The sequence below is a fragment of the Panthera uncia genome, chromosome E3 (genome assembly GCF_023721935.1).
Source record: "Panthera uncia isolate 11264 chromosome E3, Puncia_PCG_1.0, whole genome shotgun sequence".
NCBI classification, from domain to species: Eukaryota; Metazoa; Chordata; class Mammalia; order Carnivora; family Felidae; genus Panthera; species Panthera uncia.
In genome coordinates, this window is record NC_064815.1 from 19,440,529 (window position 1) to 19,460,248 (window position 19,720).

Below are 19,720 nucleotides of genomic sequence, written 5' to 3' on the forward strand. Positions count from 1 at the left end.
TATCCCCAAATTCTTAAGGCAGAAGTCCTGCCTGGCTCAGCTGGGTATTCTGTTAAAGATCTCAAGAGGTCAAAATAAAGGAGTCAGCCAGCCTGGGCTCTTTTCTAGAGGCTGTGGGGAAAATCTGCTTCCAGACATACTCATGCTGGCAGAATTTAGTTCATTTTGGTTATAGGACTGAGGTCATTCTCAGCTTCTAGAAGCCACCCACATTCCTTGGCTTATAGTCGCTCCACCTGCAAAGCCAATATTGAATCTCCATGACTTCCATCCTGCCCTCCTCTGTTGAGTTTCACAGGCATACCTTGCTTTATTGCACTTTGCTTTATTGAGCTTCACAGATACCGCATTTTTTTCACAAATTGAAGGTTTGTGTGGCAACCCTGCATTGAGCAAATCTGTCCGCGCCATTTTGCCAACAGCATTTGCTCACTTCTGTGTTTCTGTGTCACAAAAATCTGGTAATTCTGGCAATATTTTGAACGTTTTCATTATTATTTGTTATGGTATCTATGATCAGTGATTACAATTCACTGAAACCGCAGATGGTAGTTCGCATTTTTTAGCAATAAAGCATTTTTTTTTAGCAATAAAGCATTTTTAATTTTAATTTTTATTATTTTTTATGTTAATTACTTTATTAAGTACATAAAATGTAGCAATTGTAAGTCTACAATTAAAATAACTATGTATACATCAGTAAAACTACCACTCAGATACTGAACATTTTACATATGAATGCCATGTTATTTACCACATAAAGCTTAAATCCTACAGTTTTATACTTTGTTATAGCTAAAACTCTGATAAAAACGTTGCTCCTACTTCAATTTCTAGGACTTTGTTTCTTTGCTGTTTTTCACCCTTCCTCTCCAATCCATAAAACTGGTATATTCTAATTTACCTGTAACCTTATCTCAGTGTCAAATTTGCATTTTTAATTTTTAGAATTGAACACTAAATGGACTACAGTATAGTGTAAACCTAACTTATATATGCACTGGGAAACCAAAAAATTTATTTGACTCACTTTATTGTGACATTTGCATTATTGTGTGGTCTGGGCCTCAACCTGCAAGATCTCCAAGATATGTATTTTAAAAATAACTTTATTGAAGTATAATTCACATACCATAGAATTCACCCATTTAAAGGTTAAACAGTTCAGTGGCAACCATCATGACATCCAACTTGAGAACATTTTCATCCTCTCAAAAAGAAACCTCATACTCTTCAGTTATCTCCTTTATTCCCACCCTCTCCCCCTTAGTCCTAAACAACTGTAATCTATTTTCTGTCTCTGTAGATTTCCCCATATGAACATTCATATGAAGGGGATTATATAATACGTGGCCTTTTATGACTGGATTCTTTCACTTAGCAAAATGTTTTCAAGGTTGATCGTGTTGTGACATGTATCAGTATTTAATTCCTTTTTATGGTCAAATACTCCATTGTATCGATATACTACAATTTCTTTATCATTCATCCCCTTTTGGCTATTATGGATAATGTTTTAAACACTTGTGTACAAGTTTCTGTGTGCACATATGTTTTCATCTCTTTTGTGTATACACACACACACACACACACACACACACACACACCTTGGAGTGGAATTGCTGGGTCATATAGTAACTCTCTGTTTAATTGCTTGAGGAGCTGTCAGACTGTTTCCAAAAGCAGCTGCACTGTTTTACATTCCAGGCAGCCCTGTATGAGAGTTCTCCACATCCTTGCTAACACTTGTTATTATCTGACTTTTTTTTTCATCATAGCCATCCTATTGGATGTGAAGTGGTATCTCATTGTGGTTTCGATGTGCATTTCCTTGATTAGTGATGTTGAGCATCTTTTCACATGTTAGTTGGCTATTTGTATATCTTCCTTGGAGAATTATCTATGCAAGTCCTTTGCTAATTTTTCATTAGATTATTTGTTTTTGTTGTTGTTGAGCTACAGGAATTCTTTATGTATTCTGAATATTAATCCCTTAGCAGATACATGGCTTGCAAATATTTTCTCTCATTCCATACAGGTTGCCTTCTCACTCTGTGGGCTGTTTACTTTTCCATGCAGAACATTTTAGGTTTGATACAGTCACATTTGTCTGGTTTTCCTTTTGTGGCTTGTGCTGTTTTTGGTGTCATAGCCAAGAAATTATTGTCAAATCCAATGTCATGAAGTTTTTTCCCTGTGGTTTCTTCTAGGTGTTTTATAGTTTCAAGTGTTACATTTAGGCCTTTAGTCCAATATTAGTCCTTTCTTAAAGTGTTGTATGTATTATTGAGAGGGAAATAAGAAATGTTTTCTTTTGGATGACTGTGTCAAGAACTTGTTTGCTTTATTTTTTTTTAAGATTTTTATTTTAAATAATCTCTGCACCCAGTGTGGGGTTCAAGCCCATAAACCCAAGATCAAGAGTTGCATGCTCTACCAATTGAGGCAGCCTTGTGTCCCAGGAACTTGCTGTATTTAAACTCTTTGCCTCCCTCACAGCCTTCCTTCCCTCCCTAATAGCTTGAAGATTATGGACTCGCTCATATTTTTGTTCTCAATTCCTGTGCTGATAGAAGAATGATAGTGCAACAACACTTTCTTTTTTATACTTGATTAGCAGAAAGAAGATGAGCCTGAAGTCTGAACGCCGTGGAATTCACGTGGATCAGTCGGAGCTCCTATGCAAGAAAGGATGTGGTTACTATGGCAACCCTGCTTGGCAGGGTTTCTGCTCCAAGTGCTGGAGGGAAGAGTACCACAAAGCCAGGCAGAAGCAGATTCAGGAGGATTGGGAACTGGCAGAGCGGTAAAAGGACTTACCTAGGGGTGGTTTAACAGCGATACAGTTAGAGATATAGCTCAGTCATTGTCAAAATCCATTTTTCTCCCCTGTTGTGAGCTATCAGCAAGTCAGCTTAGTATTAGAAGTGAATTTTTTCTCTTCTTCTTCTCAGTCAACATTTAATGAATAGCTTTCAGTGATTTCTTCATTTTATCTTTGTCTTGTAATTATTTTGTGTTTAGAGTGTGTTAGACTGAGTTCTTTTAGATAGATAAAATAGACTTCTCAGAGAAGAAGAATGGAGATACACAGATTTCATGGTGAACATTAAATGCAGTAGTCTAGCTGATGTACCAAGCACATGGCTCTCATCAGGCATCATTTTTTTCATTCTTTTTTTTAAATTTTTTTTTAATATTTTTGTTTATTTTTGAGTCAGAGACAGAGTATGAGCAGGGGAGGGGCAGAGAGAGAGAGAGACACAGAATCTGAAGCAGGCTCCAGGCTCTGAGCTGTCAGCACAGAGCCTGACGCGGGGCTCAAACTCACAGACTGTGAGATCATGACCTGAGACGAAGTTGGACGCCCAACAGACTGAGCCACCCAGACGCCCCTCAGTTTTTTCATTCTTAAAATACATCCAGCATAGCTCCTGCCATGGTGATAAACACATAATAGTAAAAACTTTTTTGATTTGTATATAGAGCGTGTGCATTTTGGAAATTTAACTGTTTCTTAAAAATGAGATTTGTTAGTCCAAAGTAGTTTATATTATCCAGAAATATGATTATGATAAAAACTAAAAGATGGAATGGCTGGTGAGTATAGAGATGAATAAAACGCCATGAATGATGTTAATCTCTTGCCAAAACATTCTAGAAACAGTAAAACTTCTCCATAAAAGAACATCGGACTGAACTCTGACATCTTTTGCTAGTTTTTTAATACCTAATCATCCATATTTGTTGAGTGACTACTTTTCTAGCATCTGTGGTGAACTTGGAGAATTATAATGCATACTCACTGCTTTCAGTAACTCTATGGTCCAAAAGAGAAAATATAGAACATTAAGTATTTGCTCAGATTTCCCACTGCACTCCTGAACATCTCAGTAGCTGATCCTGTTTCATGAAGAAAGCAGCTTTCTCCCCTCTCCACAGCGAAATGTGCTCCTATCTTGATGCTGACTTCTATTTTGTCTCGGAGAGAGGTATATCCTTATTCCATTCTCAGACTAACACTTCTACCTATGACTTCATGGTTTTTTTTTTCTGCTTCCATTTATGACCTTGCTTGAGTTTTATTACAGCACTCCTTCTCAAATTTGAACAAGCATGAGAATCACTTATCAAAACAGGGATCACTGGACCTCATTTTGGAGTCTCTGACTTTAGTAGGGTGGGAGTGAGGTCTGGGAATTTGCATTTCTAGCAAGTTCCCAGGTGATGCTGCTGGGCTCAACATATAGAACCATTGTTCTATAGATAGCTCTTTAGATTTATTATAAATACCTCAAATACGTTGGACCTGGTCCAAGGTCAAATTTCTTTCTTTTATTTACTCAATCCCAACATTTCCTCCTACCCTTCTTCTGTATCAGTTAATGACATCACTATTTTATTCAGTTAGCTAAAAAATATTGGGAGTCATTCTTTTTTTTTTTTTTTCCAATATATGGAGTTTATTGTCAAATTGGTTTCCATACAACACCCAGTGCTCATCCCAAAAGGTGCCCTCCTCAATACCCATCACCCACCCTCCCCTCCCTCCCACCCCCCATCAACCCTAGTTTGTTCTCAGTTTTTAAGAGTCTCTTATGCTTTGGCTCTCTTCCACTCTAACCTCTTTTTTTTTTTTTTTTTTTCCTTCCCCTCCCCCACGGGTTTCGGTTAAGTTTCTCAGGATCCACATAAGAGTGAAACCATATGGTATCTGTCTTTCTCTGTATGGCTTATTTCACTTAGCATCACACTCTCCAGTTCCATCCATGTTGCTACAAAGGGCCAAATTTCATTCTTTCTCATTGCCACGTAGTACTCCATTGTGTATATAAACCACAATTTCTTTATCCATTCATCAGGTGATGGACATTTAGGCTCTTTCCATAATTTGGCTATTGTTGAAAGTGCTGCTATAAACATTGGGGTACAAGTGCCCCTATGCATCAGTACTCCCGTATCCCTTGGGTAAATTCCTAGCAGTGCTATTGCTGGGTCATAGGGTAGGTCTATTTTTAATTTTTTGAGGAACCTCCACACTGTTTTCCAGAGTGGCTGCACCAATTTGCATTCCCACCAACAGTGCAAGAGTGTTCCCGTTTCTTTGGGAGTCATTCTTAATTTCTCCTTTACACCACTTATCTGACCAATAAATAGAATTTATTCCAGCTCAAAGAAGTTTCTTGAATTTCATCCTTTCTTAGTTTCCAGATCTATATTTTCTCACTTAAATCTTTGTATAATATATTCTTAATTATTGCCCCTCAAGTTATCACATAGCAACCTGCATTATTTTTTTAAAGTACAGATCTGATGATGGTCATTTATTGGATTTACAGTCTTTCTTGGTTCCCCACTACATGATAAAATCTAGGATTATAATGGGCTCAGTAGTCAAGGTTTCTTAACCACCTGGTCACACCGGTGACTATGCTGCTCTTGATCTGCAAAGGAAACCATATGCCTTCACATTTGTAGTTCCCTCTTCCTGGAATGCCCTTTCACTCAGTGGAACCCTATTCACCTCTTAAGACCGGTGTAAATAGCACCACTGTAAAACCTTCTTTGTCTCCTCTAGCAGATTAAGTTGTTCTTTCCTATGTTCTCATAGCAATTAGGTTTTACTCTACTGTAGGAACTATCACATTATATACTTATCTTTTTCCTTTTCAACCTTGAGCTTGTTAGGGAAAAGGACTAGAGTTCCTTTTATGTAACCTTAGTATATTGTTAAATGAATATGATCTATGGAGAAGGTTCCTTTTGAAGTCTAGGAGTGTGTGGGATAGTTTCATTCAGGCACTTCAGACCTATATGATATGTTTAGCCTCCATTTCTAAAAATTCAAGATCTCCCTGCAATTCATTGAGTAATAGCTTCAGATACAAGGAAAACTTGGAGGATGTGTGGCTCATTCTTAATCTCTCTTGAATTGCAGACTTCAGCGGGAGGAGGAAGAGGCCTTTGCCAGCAGTCAGAGCAGCCAGGGGGCCCAATCCCTTACATTTTCCAAGTTTGAAGAAAAAAAAACCAATGAGAAGACCCGCAAGGTTACCACAGTGAAGAAATTCTTCAGTGCTTCATCCAGGGTTGGATCAAAGAAGGGTAATTTTCCTTTTTTCTTCTGTGCTCAGATGAGATACAGAGTAGACCCACAGTGCATGTAGGCTCTGCTTTTTAATTTCTGTAAGTTGTTCGGTGGACATCAACCCATATTTGAAACCAAAATTGGGTTTAAGGGTCACACAATATATGAAACCAAAAATCTCTTTGGTTGGAGGACATTGTGTGTTAGAGAAACCTGTTTATTACTCTATAGGAGGAATGAAGAAAATTGAAATGGGTAGTTTTGTTTATAAAATTTATTCCCATCCAAATGGCTATCTTTTTGGATGTTTTATTCTTTATGCCTTTAATTTTTGGATTCTGGCTTATTCTGCTTTGTATAATATCCTTACTTAACCATATCTTGTCAGAACTGACTATTTCTAGGCTTAAATTCATCTAAGAAAGAGGTTTTCTGAGAGTTTGAGAGACAGCTTGCATCTTGAAGAAATATATAGAGAATATAAAGGAGAAGGTTTGCTTTAGGCGCTTGGAGGGGTGAAAGTAACCCATAGAAGGCATTTTCTGGTGCATGATTTGTATGTACATTATCTTTTTCATCCGCTTCTTAAAATGCTATATACCCCGCAAAAGGATTGTTGCTAAAGTTACACATGTTCTACCAGTCAGCAGACAGGCTAGTTGAAGTGGCCTAACTGGAAGCAAGAAAGAATGTCTGTTGTCAGCTTTGTCTTTGAACCTTTATGTTGGTAATCAGAGTTATGCAGTAAATTTGAAATGGTGATGGAGACAAGACTGATGCTATCTGAAGAGATGTTCTCTTGGACAAACCCTGCCATCTGGGGTAATTGTCAGGAGGTTTTTTGTCTGCCTAAAGGCAGGGAAATGAGTAATAATATCACACCTTAAGATCTTTGCTGGCCTTGAGTGCCTGGGTGGCTTAGTCGGTTAAGCCTCAGACTTTGGCTCAGGTCACAGTCTCACAGTTCATGTGTTCGAGCCCCACTCTGGGCTCTGCACTGACGGTGCGGAGCCTGCTTGGGATTCTCTTTCTCTCCCTCTCTGCCCCTTCTGTGCTCTCTCTGTCCCTCTCAAAATAAATAAACTTAAAAAAAAAAAAAAAGAACTTTGCTTGTCTTTCAGATTTAATGGCGTTGTTTGTTTTATTAAAAGAAAAGGTTGCTGGGGTGCCTGGGTAGCTTAGTCGGTTGAGCATCTGACTTTGGCTCAGGTCATCTCACGGTTAGTGAGTTCAAGCCCGCGTTGGGCTTTGTTCTCTTAGTGTGGAGCCTGCTTTGGATTCTCTGTCTCCCTCCCTCTCTGCCTCCCCCTGCCCCCAAAATAAAGAAACATTAAACATTTTTTTTTAAAAGAAGGAAAGGTTGCTTATTACCAAAAACACAGCACTTCTCTTTAATAAAAGCAAATCTTTAAATAGTCTTTCTGTTCACATGATTAATTTGAAATTGTTTCTTGGTCGGCTGTCACTATAGCAATTTTCTCTATTGTAATTAGAATGGGAATAATCAGGACCTATTAGAGATTAAATGAAGAACGTATTTGACTCATGCTTTATTTATTAGGAGGTAGTATAGTATGGTGGTTAAGAGCATAAACTTTGGAGTCACCCTTTTTTGCATCTCAGCTTTGTGATTTACTAGCTGTTGTGACCTTGAGCAAGCTAATTTCTTTAAGCTCTGTCTATTCTGAGGGACAGTAATACCTATTGTAGGCACGTCTTCAGAATTAAACAAGCTGATCCAATTAAAAGAGTTCAGCACAGTGCCTGACACACTAAGTCTCCAATAAATGTTAGCTAGTTGAAAATACACATTGTTTGGGGCACCTGGGTGGTTCAGTCGGTTGAGCGACCAACTTTGGCTCAGGTCATGATCTCACGGTTTGTGAGTTCGAGCCCTGTGTCGGGCTCTGTGCTGACAGCTCACAGCCTGGAGCCTGCTTCACATTCTGTCTCGCTCTCTTCTCTGCCCCTCCCCTCTCATTCTCTGTCTCTCTCTGTCTCAGAAATAAATAAACATTAAAAAAGAAAAAAAAATACACATTGTTTTTCTGATTGAGTAATCTCTACTAGTAAGAAGCTCAAGGGTATTGATCAAAACCATTCATTCCTATTTAGCTTAAATTTTGTTTTTTGCTTTGGGAAAGTCTCATTAACCTTATGAATTTATGATATAGAGTGAAATGGTAAACTATGACAGCAGATGAAATAGTAAAGAAGTTCTAAAGCCATTGGCTCTAACTGCCTCATTTTACAAATGACAGTATGAAAGCCCATAAAATATTAGCCCAGCTTACTCAAGGTCCTGTAATATGTTGATATATGAGAACTCAAGTCTCCTGGTTCCATTTTTTTTCCCATTATATCCCTTGACCTCTAGTATATGTATGTGCATGTATATCTACATCTGTATGTATAGCTACGGATAGATATTTAATGAGGTTTCTGTTACTGAAGAACTTAAGAGTCCTACACATTCAGTGACTCTCCTTGACACTTTTAAAAAAATTGTATCCTAAGAGTGTGTAAAATGTGCATTATTTTATGAAAGAAGATTTGTACTTTATTATTTTTTTTAAAGTTTATTTATTTTGCGAGAGAGCGCACAAGTTGGGGAGGAACAGAGAGGGAGAGAGAGAATCTGCACTGAAAGTGCAGAGCCCGATGAGGGGCTCGAACTCACGAACCGTGAGATCATGACCTGAGCCGAAATCAAGAGTTCAGACGCTTAGCCGACTGAGCCGTCCAGGCACCCTGATGATTTGTACTTTAAAAGAAACAATCCCAAGTTATTTTATTTAAAAAAAATATTTAGCCAGTATACTTCTTAGCTTCTTTTCACATGATAGATTCTTACCTTAGATTTTTAATCTTTAGTTGTTTCTGGTCTGTAGAAAGCATATGGGGATAAAGACCTCAAAGTATTGAAAAAAGATTAATGTGTATGTATTACAAAAGAAGATTCTGTTTGATCTTCTGTTTCACAGACTGCTTACATAACTTTGCCAGATGAACTTTGCATTTCAGACTGATTATTTGGGCTTTGCATGTGGATAAGGTTAGCCTATTACTAAATGTGGTTTTAATTTATTGAGTCTCTACTAAAATAGACCTTTTGTGTTCTGTATTCTTTATTTCACTTCATTAATACACAATGCCTTTGCTCTTGATATTTTTCTTGCTTCCATTGGTGGCATGAAAGAAAGCTCTTAAACCAAGGAAGGTTGGTTGTAAACAGAACATAAATATAGCCTTCTAAGGAGTTTGAAGAATATTTAATATCCTGTTAAGAGTTGGGTTGCCCTTCAGAGAAAGTTAATGGAATAGCTTGACTGTAAAGACTCAGAAAGTTTATTTAGAGTTTTAAAATCTCTAAAGTAAGATTGAGTGAGCTATATTATAGCTTACACAATAAATCATAGTTGGTTGGCCAAGTTGAAATACTTGCTCACACATTTTAAAAGTCCTTTTTTTTGAGAGCTCAACTAGATGTTGTTGCCCTGAGTAGAATCTTGTACACGTCTTTCACAAACTAATCTAAAGGCAGTGCTCATAGGAAGAATATCTTTTCCATTTTTAGAACAGAAACATACCAATTTTTCCACCCAGACCTTAGATTCTAAGTATTAATCTTCACTAAAGTGAACTTGAGGGTTCCTTGGAGAAAAGACTGATTCTGGAGCTGGAGCAGGGGGGCCGCCCAAAATTTGGGGACATGTAAAAGACCCAGCAGCCATCTTCTGTGGATTTCCACTGGTCAAATTTGAGTATTAAGTAAGGACAATAAATGGAGTATACCTGAATAAAGTAATCCATTAGTCCTTTCAACTAATAAAATAGATAAATGATTAAATAAAAGAGAAGAGATAACTCTTTTTTACCATAGAATGTTGACTAATAAATGTGGAAGGAGAGATGGAGATAAGAAATCACCATTTTGCAGTCATCATAGTAAGAATTGATTCAGGCAGATTTCACCAGTGAATGTTAAATCTGAGGTGAGAGAAGTTTTCTGAGGAACAAATTATGAGCATGATCTCAAATTAAGTCCCACAGCTAATTTATTAATTACAAATAGAGAAATGGCAACTATGTAATGATGGGAAATGGACCTTATGTGCCTCCAGATATCCTTTGAGAAGAACATACCATGAATTATGTTAATACTTAAGCTGAAATTTATAACCTGAATCCAGTCATGAGGAAAGAAGAGAGAAACCCAAACTGAGGGGCATTCAATAAAATGACTTGCCTTTTTATTCTTTAAAATTGTCAATATTACAAAAACAAAGGAAGGCTGGGAGCCCTTAGAGGTTAAAGGGAGACTATGCGTGACCGCCAAACGAAGATGTGACCCTCCATTGGATCCTATGTAAGAAAAAAACCCACACACTTTTTTTAGTAACTGTACTATAGTTATGTAAAAGCATATCCTTGTTAGGAAACGCTCATATTAAGAGATAAAGAGCATGGGGGGTGGGAGGGAGGGGAGGGTGAGTGATGGGTATTGAAGAGGGCATCTTTTGGGATGAGCACTTGGTGTTGTATGGAAACCAATTTGACAATAAATTTCATATATTAAAAAAAAGAGAGATACAGAGCATGCTATATACAATCTACCTGAAAATTTAGAAAAAATAATAGAGATGTAGCAAAAGGTTACAATTTCATGAATCTGAGTTAAAGGTATAAAGAAATTATTTGTAACAATCTGGCAGCTTTTCTGTAAATTTGAGGTTATTTCAAAATAAGTTAAAAATAAAACTATAATCCTCCAGCATTCAGTGCTGTCCCAAGATGTCCCAGATGCTAGTTAAATAGAAGCATAGTGTTGATTACATCATCTGAAAGATCACTAATAAATTGCTACTTTAATCATGAGGGCCTGTGTGGCACTTAGATGAAACTGAGGTAATGATTCCCCAAGTTGAATTTAGAACTGATTTTATAATTGTGCCTGTTTTCTGATTTTCATTGATAAGGATTATGAGAAATTGTTTCCCCATTATCGCATATTTAGTGTCTTTTATTCTTTGACACCAACTGGGTGTCCCAACAATTCAGTCCTTTTTTTGACACTACCCAGAGTCAGCACAAAACCCACAGGTTAAGGGCTCAGTTCCACAAGACTGTCTCCACCCTAAGAGGCCAGCTGCAGCCCCCATGAGTTGGGCACCCATACTCCTGACCAACCATCTAGAAGTTGGGGATTCCCACAGGCCTCTTCTCAGATTTGACAATTTGTTAGAATGACTCACAGAAGTCAGGAAAACACTTCATTAATGCTTATGATGTATTACAAAGACTACAACACAGGGCTAGCCAAATGGAAGAGTTGCATAGGGCAGGGTATAGGGGAGCGGGCACCAAGCTGCCATGCCCTCTCTGGGTGTGCCATACAGCCAGCACCTCGTTGTGTTCACCAATGTGGAAACTCCCCAGACCTAATCCTTCAGGAATTTTTATGGCAACTTCATTTCATAGGCATGGTTGATTAAATCGTTGGCTGTTGGTGATCAAAAATGTCCATCCCCTCTGCATTCTGAAAGTCAGAAGTCAGGGGGTGGGTGGGACTGAAAGTTTCGAACCTCTAATCGCAGAGTTGGCTCCTCTGGTTCCTATAATATTCTGCTGAGTTGCCCCTATTGATTTTTTTTTTTGAATCTGAGAAACATGGGATTTTTCAGTAAAATTTTTAACATTGAGATATAAAATGTTTTTCGTCCTAGAAATGGTGTTAATCATCTTTACTACATGATCATGTCCTTTTTTGATAACTGGCATATTCAGATTGTCTTTACTCTTTCATACCTATTCTTCAAACAAATTTAGTGAAGATTTTGCTTTTACAGGTTTACTTTATATATCAAAGACTTAACTGGATTTAGTGTGATCTGCCTTTGCAGGCAGCTTTATGTAGTAGATACTGAATTGCTACTCAATGATTTGCTTAAAAAGGAATAAATAGACGCTGTAATAATAGTAGGGACGTTATGGTGTGGTTGTAAAGAACCCGGGCTTGGAAATTAAGCAGATCTGGTCTCAGATTTCAGCTTTTCCTCTACTTGTGTGACTTGAGGCATATAAGTGACTTAACTTCTCTAACCTCAGTGTGTATGTGGCTTAAAATGGTAGATATTATTATTTCATATGATTTCAGGAATCTAAATTTTTAAGGACTAATGAGAATATATAGTAAAGCACAGTGTCTGCAATATGGAAAATTCTTGAAAGAGCTGTAAATATTGCCAATATAATTCAAAAGCATATGTTATTCTGCTAGGAAGACTTTTTTTTATTATTGTTTTTAGTTTTTATTTAAACTCCAGTTAGATAACATACAGTACAATAATATTGGTTTCCGATGTACAATATAGTGATTCAATACTCCCATACAACACCTGGTGCTCATCACGACAAGTGCACTTCTTAATCCCCATCACCTATTTAACCCATCCCATCCCCCACATCCCCCCTGCTAACCATTAGTGTGTTCTCTATAATTAAGAGTCTGTTTCTTGGTTTGCCTCTCTCTCTCTCTTTTTTCCCTTTGCTCATTTGTTTTGTTTTTTAAATTCCACATATGAATAAAATTGTATGGTATTTTCTTTCCCTGACTGACTTATTTTACTCATGATATTCTCTAGCTCCATCTTTGTCATTGTAGATGGCAAGATTTCATTCTGTTTTGTGGCTGTGTAATATTCCATTGTGTGTATGTATGTATATATGTATATGTGTGTGTGTATCTTTTTTATCCATTCATCAGTTGATGGAGACTCGGCCTGTTTCCATAATTTAGCTATTGTAGATAATGCTGCTGTAAAAATTAGGATGCATGTATCCCTTTGAATTAGTATTTTTGTATTCTTTGGGTAAATACCTAGTAATGTAATTGTTGGATTGTAGGATAGTTAAGTTTTTCAGGAACCTTGCTAGGAAGACATACATTCATGTATGTATGTATGTATGTATGTATGTATGAGAGAGTACACACGCAGGGGAGGGGCAGAGAGAGGTGAGAGAGAATCCCAATCAGGCTCCACACTGTCAGTGCAGACCCCACCACGGAGCCCTTTCGCGTGAACCATGAGATCACGACCTGAATCGAAATCAAGAATGGGTCACTTGACCAACTGAGCCACCCAGGTGGCTCCAGTTAATGATCTTTTAAAGAAATTTTACTTTAATGAGAAATTGTTTTTTTATATTTGCCATTGCTGATGTTCTTTGTTCCTCCTGGCTATTTGGAAGTGAATTATTCCCAGTCATGTGTGCTCTGGGGATTGTTATTGTTCTGCCTGCTTCTTTATGCGATCTTGGGTACTTTCTCACATATACATGCAGTACTCCCTCAAAGACTCACAGGAATCCCTCTGCAGTTACCTGGAATTTTTTCTCTGCAGCCCCATCCTCTCTGTATTTTGCCATGCAATTTCTAGCGACTTTGGCCTCCCTCAGCTCTAAATGCTGTTTCCCAAATTCAGTAGGTCTGCTAGGCTCTGTTTGAGTTGCCATGGCCTAAAAACTCTCTGTGCAGCGAGCTGGGGTACTTGGAAGACTTACCATATTTGTCTGCTTCTCTCAGGGCTTACCCTCCCATCCACCTGTTGTCCGATGTCTGAAAAGCATTATTTCGTGTATTTTGTCTGATTTTCTAGTTGTTAAGGGAGTAGGGTGAACCCAACCCCTGTTATCCCATCATGACCAGAAGTGGAATTATCAGATTGAGTGAAGGATTAAGCTAAGTGTTAAAGAACTTTTTATTTCTTTTTTCTTTTTAAAGTTTTTATTTATTTATTTTGAGAGAGAGCACACATGTGCATGCGGGGGAGGGGCAGAGAGAGAGGGGGAGAGAATCCCAAGCAGGCCCCACACTGACAGCGCAGAGCCCAATTCAGGGCTCGAACTCATGAACCATGAGATCATGCCCTGAGTCGAAACCAAGAGTCAGGTGCTTAACCTACTGAGACACCCAGGCACTCCTTAAAGAATTTTTTCTAATCATACAGACTGTTGAATACACCTTTTGGTATTCCATATTGGTAAAAATGTTTAGAAAGGGTGCTTCCAGTTTTTGTTCTAAGTTAGATTGTACCTGATTAATTTATTTGCTAAAAAAAAAAATAAGTAGTACATTCAAATGGCTACAAAATAAAAGGTGTATGGTCCCTCACCCATCTAGTTCCCAGCCATCACCACCATTGTTCTCCCGTATTCAGACAACCTTTGTCATTGGTTTCTTGTGTATCCTTAGGTGCTTTTCTTCATTTCTAAACACATATATTTTTATTATATATACTCTGTTCTATATTCTTATTCACATACTGTCGTTTTTTGTTTTTTGTTTTCACTTTAGCAATATGTTTTGAGAACTCTTTTTTTTTTTAGTACATGAAAAGTACTTTATTTTAAAACTACATAGTATTCCCTTTTATGGATTAAACCACAATTTATTAGTTCCTTAGTGGTGTGCATTGTGCCATTTTTAGTCTTGCTGTTATAAGCAGTCCTAAAATGAATAGCCTTGTATATATTTCATTTTGTACATGTGTGGTTATATCAGAAAATTTCTGAGAAATGGAATTATTGGGTCATAGGATAAATGTATTTTTAATTTTGATGATTATTGCCAAATTGCATTTCATTGCAGTTGTATCATTTTACATTCCCACCTCCACAGATGAGAATGCCTTTTTACCCCATACCCTCATCAACATCAACATCAGATTTGTGTCTGTTCATTTTTAAAATGGCATCTCATAGTAGTTTCGATTTGCATATTTGTTACGAGTGAGACTGAGCATGTTTCCTTTGTTTAAAATACATTTAGGTTTCTTTTCTGTGCAATGTTAGGATTCCTTACCCATTTTCCTGTTGAACTGTTATTTTTTTTTTTCTTCTTTATAGGAGTTACTTTACATTAGGGAGAGTAGCCCTTTCTTTGTGATAAAGCTTACAAGCATTTTTTCCAGTCTGTTGGTTGACTTTTGACTGATAGTATTTTTAGCCATAGATATAGTGGGGTTTTTGTGTGCTTTTTTTTTTTTTTATTTTATTTTAATGTGATTTTAGGGCTTCTATAGTTCGAATCATAATTAGGAAGCAGCTGATAATCTGAAAGATCTGCAAATACTTGATTTGAAAAGATAACTATAATGTGCAACTTTGTTCTGCTAACTACTTAATAGTACTGTTGGGAGGAGAAAGGGTGTTTTCACCCTTACTCTGAACATAAGTCCAACAATTTAAGTACCTCATTGGTTTGATCACCAGCTATGTGATGATACAAGAGAGGTAGAATCTTTACTTCACCATAGTTAATAGTATATTCTTTTAGGTAGTCTACATGTGTTTGTCTCACTTGAATAATCCAGTCTTCTATTATCTGAAAACTTTACTGCAACTTCTTTATTGAAATATATCTCAGGTACTAAGGTTCAAAACATAAGATGATAGGAAGTTACTCTGAGTAAGCAGGTAACAAGTTGATTTCAGTATCTTCAGAAGATACTTTCTCTACCTAATGATCTTTCTTTTTATGTATAAAAGGGAACTGTGGGGATATGAGTCATTTAATTCCTTACAGTTATTGGATTAGCAGTTGAATATCAGGAGGCTAGAATGTGATCAGAGAGCGCCTACTGTATTGTAGCACTGTTATCTTTATTCTTTAAAGGTCCCATTTGAAGAGAGGAAAGAGGTGTGTGGCCACTGATTAGACAGTGTTTTACTTACTTTGCTTACCTCTTTGCTGTTCGTTCTGTCATGATTGCTATGTTGGATGCGTTCTTGCACTTAGAGCAGTATGACTTGAAAAATTTTTTTGAAAACTGGATTATGGGTCAGGAATTGTTAGTCTCCACATAAACAAATGAGCCTTTGCCTTTTTGAGAAGTAGAATGGATTTGGAAGAGTTGTCTCACATGTTATAAGTCACCTAACATTTTTGTGCTTCTCCTGATTGTTATTTTGCTAATTGACTAGTTTTGTAAATTCATGCAGTCTTTGAGAAAGTTGTTCAAGATAGTGCCGCCATTTCAGTATTTATAATTAAGTATATGCGTCAAAGTATGATATATTTTGGCTAAGAAAATATTAGTAGAGCAACTTTTATTTGAATGGGAATATCTTTTAGATCGTGTAGTTTTATCTGCTTGTACTTCCTCGTCATAAAATAGATTGAGCTTACTTTAAAGTGGTCCAAATATTTAAACAGAATTTAAATTCAAGTTTAACTTTGATTAAGCATAATTTAAATAATCAAGTTACATAGTTTAAGTAATTCCATGCATGGATCTTCTATGTAATGAAACTTACTATGTTTAATTTTCCCAGCAGAAATTCAGGAAGCAAAAGCTCCCAGTCCTTCCATAAACCGGCAAACCAGCATTGAAACGGATAGAGTGTCTAAAGAGTTCATAGAATTTCTCAAGACCTTCCACAAGACAGGCCAAGAAATCTATAAGCAGACCAAGCTGTTTTTGGAAGCAATGCATTACAAAAGGGTAGGTTGAGAGTAACCACTTAGAAACATAGAGTTTTGGTTTTAGGAAAGGTCTTAGAGATAATCTAGTATAACTTTGTCATTTTACACCTGGGAAAATCAGGATCCAGAGATGTTAAGTTACTTACCTAAGAGATGTCACTGAACCAAGTTAAAACCCAACTCCCAGGCTAGTACTTTTCCACTGCAACTCAGTGGTATTTGGGTCATCTTTGCATGGAAAGTCTGACATCGAAGCCACTTGTATTGTGTACTTTAGTAATAAGCCTTCCTAAATTGTCACCTTGTATGTAGTTTAAACCGCTAAGGGAACATAGTAGACCTTGAACTCTAGGTAGCAGTAGTTAGGCCAATAGCGTTCATTTTAGGGTTTTCTGTTTTTGTTTTGTATTTTGTTATAAAATACCTCTCCTTGATCAGGTGGGAGAAGGGAAAGCCAGAATTTAGATGTTGAAAGGGACCTTAGCAACTATCCAGTTTCAGTCCCTTTTGTTTTATAGATGGGGAAGGTGGGAGCCTGAGAGGATGAGTGACTTGTCAAGGTTACACAGTTAGATTTTGCCAGTGTCAGAACTAGAACTTGTGCCTTCCACAGGTGTCTCTTTAACCTGCAATTTCTAAACTGTAATCTCAATTGCAGTAATTTTTTTTTTTTGTACGTTTATTTATTTTTGAGACAGAGAGAGACAAAGCATGAACAGGGGAGGGTCAGAGAGAGAGGGAGACACAGACTCGTAAGCAGGCTCCAGGCTCTGAGCCGTCAGCCCAGAGCCCGACGCGGGGCTTGAACTCATGGACCGTGAGATCGTGACCTGAGCTGAAGTCGGATGCTTAACCGACTGAGCCACCCAGGCGCCCCTCAATTGCAGTAATTTATAAGACTACTTGTAAAGGGACTCATTTCTGTAAACAACGATCAATTTATTTGTAACATTCTTTACCCATTAAACTCAGAATTAGCTCTAAAAGTCCCTTCTGGACAGTGAGGAAGTCTTAGGAAAAGAGAATAAGAAAAGCAGCAAGGTGATTAACTGCTTAGCTGTATTTCAGCTGTGGTCACTATCACTAGGCTAATAAGCAAACAGCTTCTGCCAAGATACTTTTTAAATATTGAATTCAGTTAATAAGGGAGAAAAGAAGCTTTCTCTCTTGTTTTTTGGTGTGCAGTTATACTGAGAATAAGCAGTCCTGTTTTCTCCTCAGAGTATTTGTAAGCAGGGGTGCCTGGGTAGCTCAGTTGGTTAAGCATCCGACTTCAGCTCAGGTCATGATCTCATGGTACGTGAGTTCGAGCCCCGCATTGGGCTCTGTGCTGTCAGTTCAGAGCCTGGAGCCTGTCTTCAGGTTCTGTGTCTCCCTCTCTCTCTGCCCCTCCCCCACTCACTCTCTGTCTCTATCAAAAAATGAATAAACGGTAAAAAAAAAAAAATTTAAAGCATTTGTAAGCACATAGTAACATTTAAAGAAAGCATATATCATTGATGGGTTTTTTGTTTTGTTTTGTTTTTGTAACATTTATTTATTTTTGAGAGAGAGTGAGTTGGGGAGGGTCAGAGAGAGAGGGAGACAAAATCTGAAGCAGGCTCCAGGCTCTGAGCTGTCAGCATAGGACTGGATGCAGGGCTCAAACCATGAGATCGTGACCTGAGCTGAAGTTGAAGCTCAACCGACTGAGCCACCCAGGCGCCCATAATCATTGATGTTTTGAGTTAGAAGCAGTGATAGACTTCCTTAGTATGGAATCTTCAGAGGTCATGTGGTATACAACTTTCATTTTTTTTTAATATATAATTTATTGTCAAATTAGTTTCCATACAACACCCAGTGCTCATCCCAATAGGTGCCCTCCTCAATGCCCATCACCCACTTTCCCCTCTCCCCCACCCCCATCAACCCTCAGTTTGTTCTCAGTATTTAAGACAACTTTCATTTTTTTAGCCATAAATAAAAACTAAGCCTTTGTAGTTATTTATTCTTTTTTTCAAAATTTTTTCTAATGTTTATTTATTTTTAAGAGAAGGAGACGATGTGAGTTGGGAAGGGGCAGAGAGAGAGAGAGACAGAATCTGAAGCAGGCTCCAGCCTCCGAGCTGTCAGCACAGAGCCCAGGGTGGGGCTTGAACTTGGGAACGGCAAGATCATGACCTAGGCCGAAGCTGGACACTTAACTGACTGAGCCACACAGGCACCCCTGTAGTTATTTTTTCTTTAGTCCATACAGAATGTTTACAGGATATTCATACTATTTTGGCCTAGAGACTACAGTACATATAGCATATGTACTGTGTAATGCTATATTTTAGAAAAACAATAAGCTCATTTGATCAGCTCATCAGAACTGATTTGTTCATTTTTCTTTTGCTCAGAACTGTAACGTGCCCTTGTTCTGTAATAATTTAGTTGACTTTTAAACCAATATACTAAAGTAAAACAGTAATTAACTGGGGCAGAATACCATCATGCCTAACTGTTTTCAAGGCATCACTAACCCGTATCTGAGAACTGAATGTGGCCTCAGATTCCTTCCATTTGAAGAGCCATTGTGCAACAGTTTTCTGTTTCTACACTAGCACTAAGTGTTCTGTGGCTAAGTGTCCAAGTCTTAGGCAGGTATGTGCCACAATACCTGGCACATACCTGATATTGAACAGATATTTGTTAAACTGAAATGTCCAGCGCTTCTCCAGGATGCCCTTTTGCCTTTGGCTGCAAGTTAAATGTCCTTTTAAATAAATAAAACAGTTTTTATATCAGAATGAACCAATCTTACCTAATAAGCTTCAAATCACTTAATCATATAAATTTCTTGAGAGGATCTGATTGAGTGCAGTTGGGGATAGTTGCTGAGGTAATGAAGTGTGTGAAAGGTGTCCTCTGTACTCAGGTAACCAAAACTCAAAATCTTAACTTAGGCTTAGACTTAAGGCTCAAAAAACTTAATTTAATGTTAGTCTCACCAAGTAGACTTTCTAAGTCATCTTATTCTAGTGACCTATACAGTATGAAAATTCATTTCCTATATGTTTGAACCCACCCTGTTGACGTTGCCATTAACTGGTGATTCTTTCTTCTGTGCCCCCCAGTAGCAGTCTTCCCCAAATCTCTGAGGTCCAGAACAATGGACCGCT

General features: G+C 37.7%; 1 protein-coding gene across 3 annotated transcripts in view; it reads left to right on the forward strand.

Moving 5' to 3' along the window:
* RABGEF1 (RAB guanine nucleotide exchange factor 1) overlaps positions 1 to 19,720 on the forward strand; it is a 60,992-nt gene that overhangs the window by 17,436 nt on the left and 23,836 nt on the right. Inside the window, exons 2-4 of one of the 3 annotated variants that reach the window (XM_049639188.1) lie at positions 2,618 to 2,806; positions 5,939 to 6,105; positions 16,424 to 16,593. In XM_049639188.1, coding sequence (XP_049495145.1) covers positions 2,628 to 2,806; positions 5,939 to 6,105; positions 16,424 to 16,593 — 516 coding nt within the window. In that variant the 5' untranslated portion in view covers positions 2,618 to 2,627. The remainder of the gene's footprint in view (positions 1 to 2,617; positions 2,807 to 5,938; positions 6,106 to 16,423; positions 16,594 to 19,720) is intronic. The other 2 variants (XM_049639189.1, XM_049639187.1) reach the window with 2 other exon arrangements.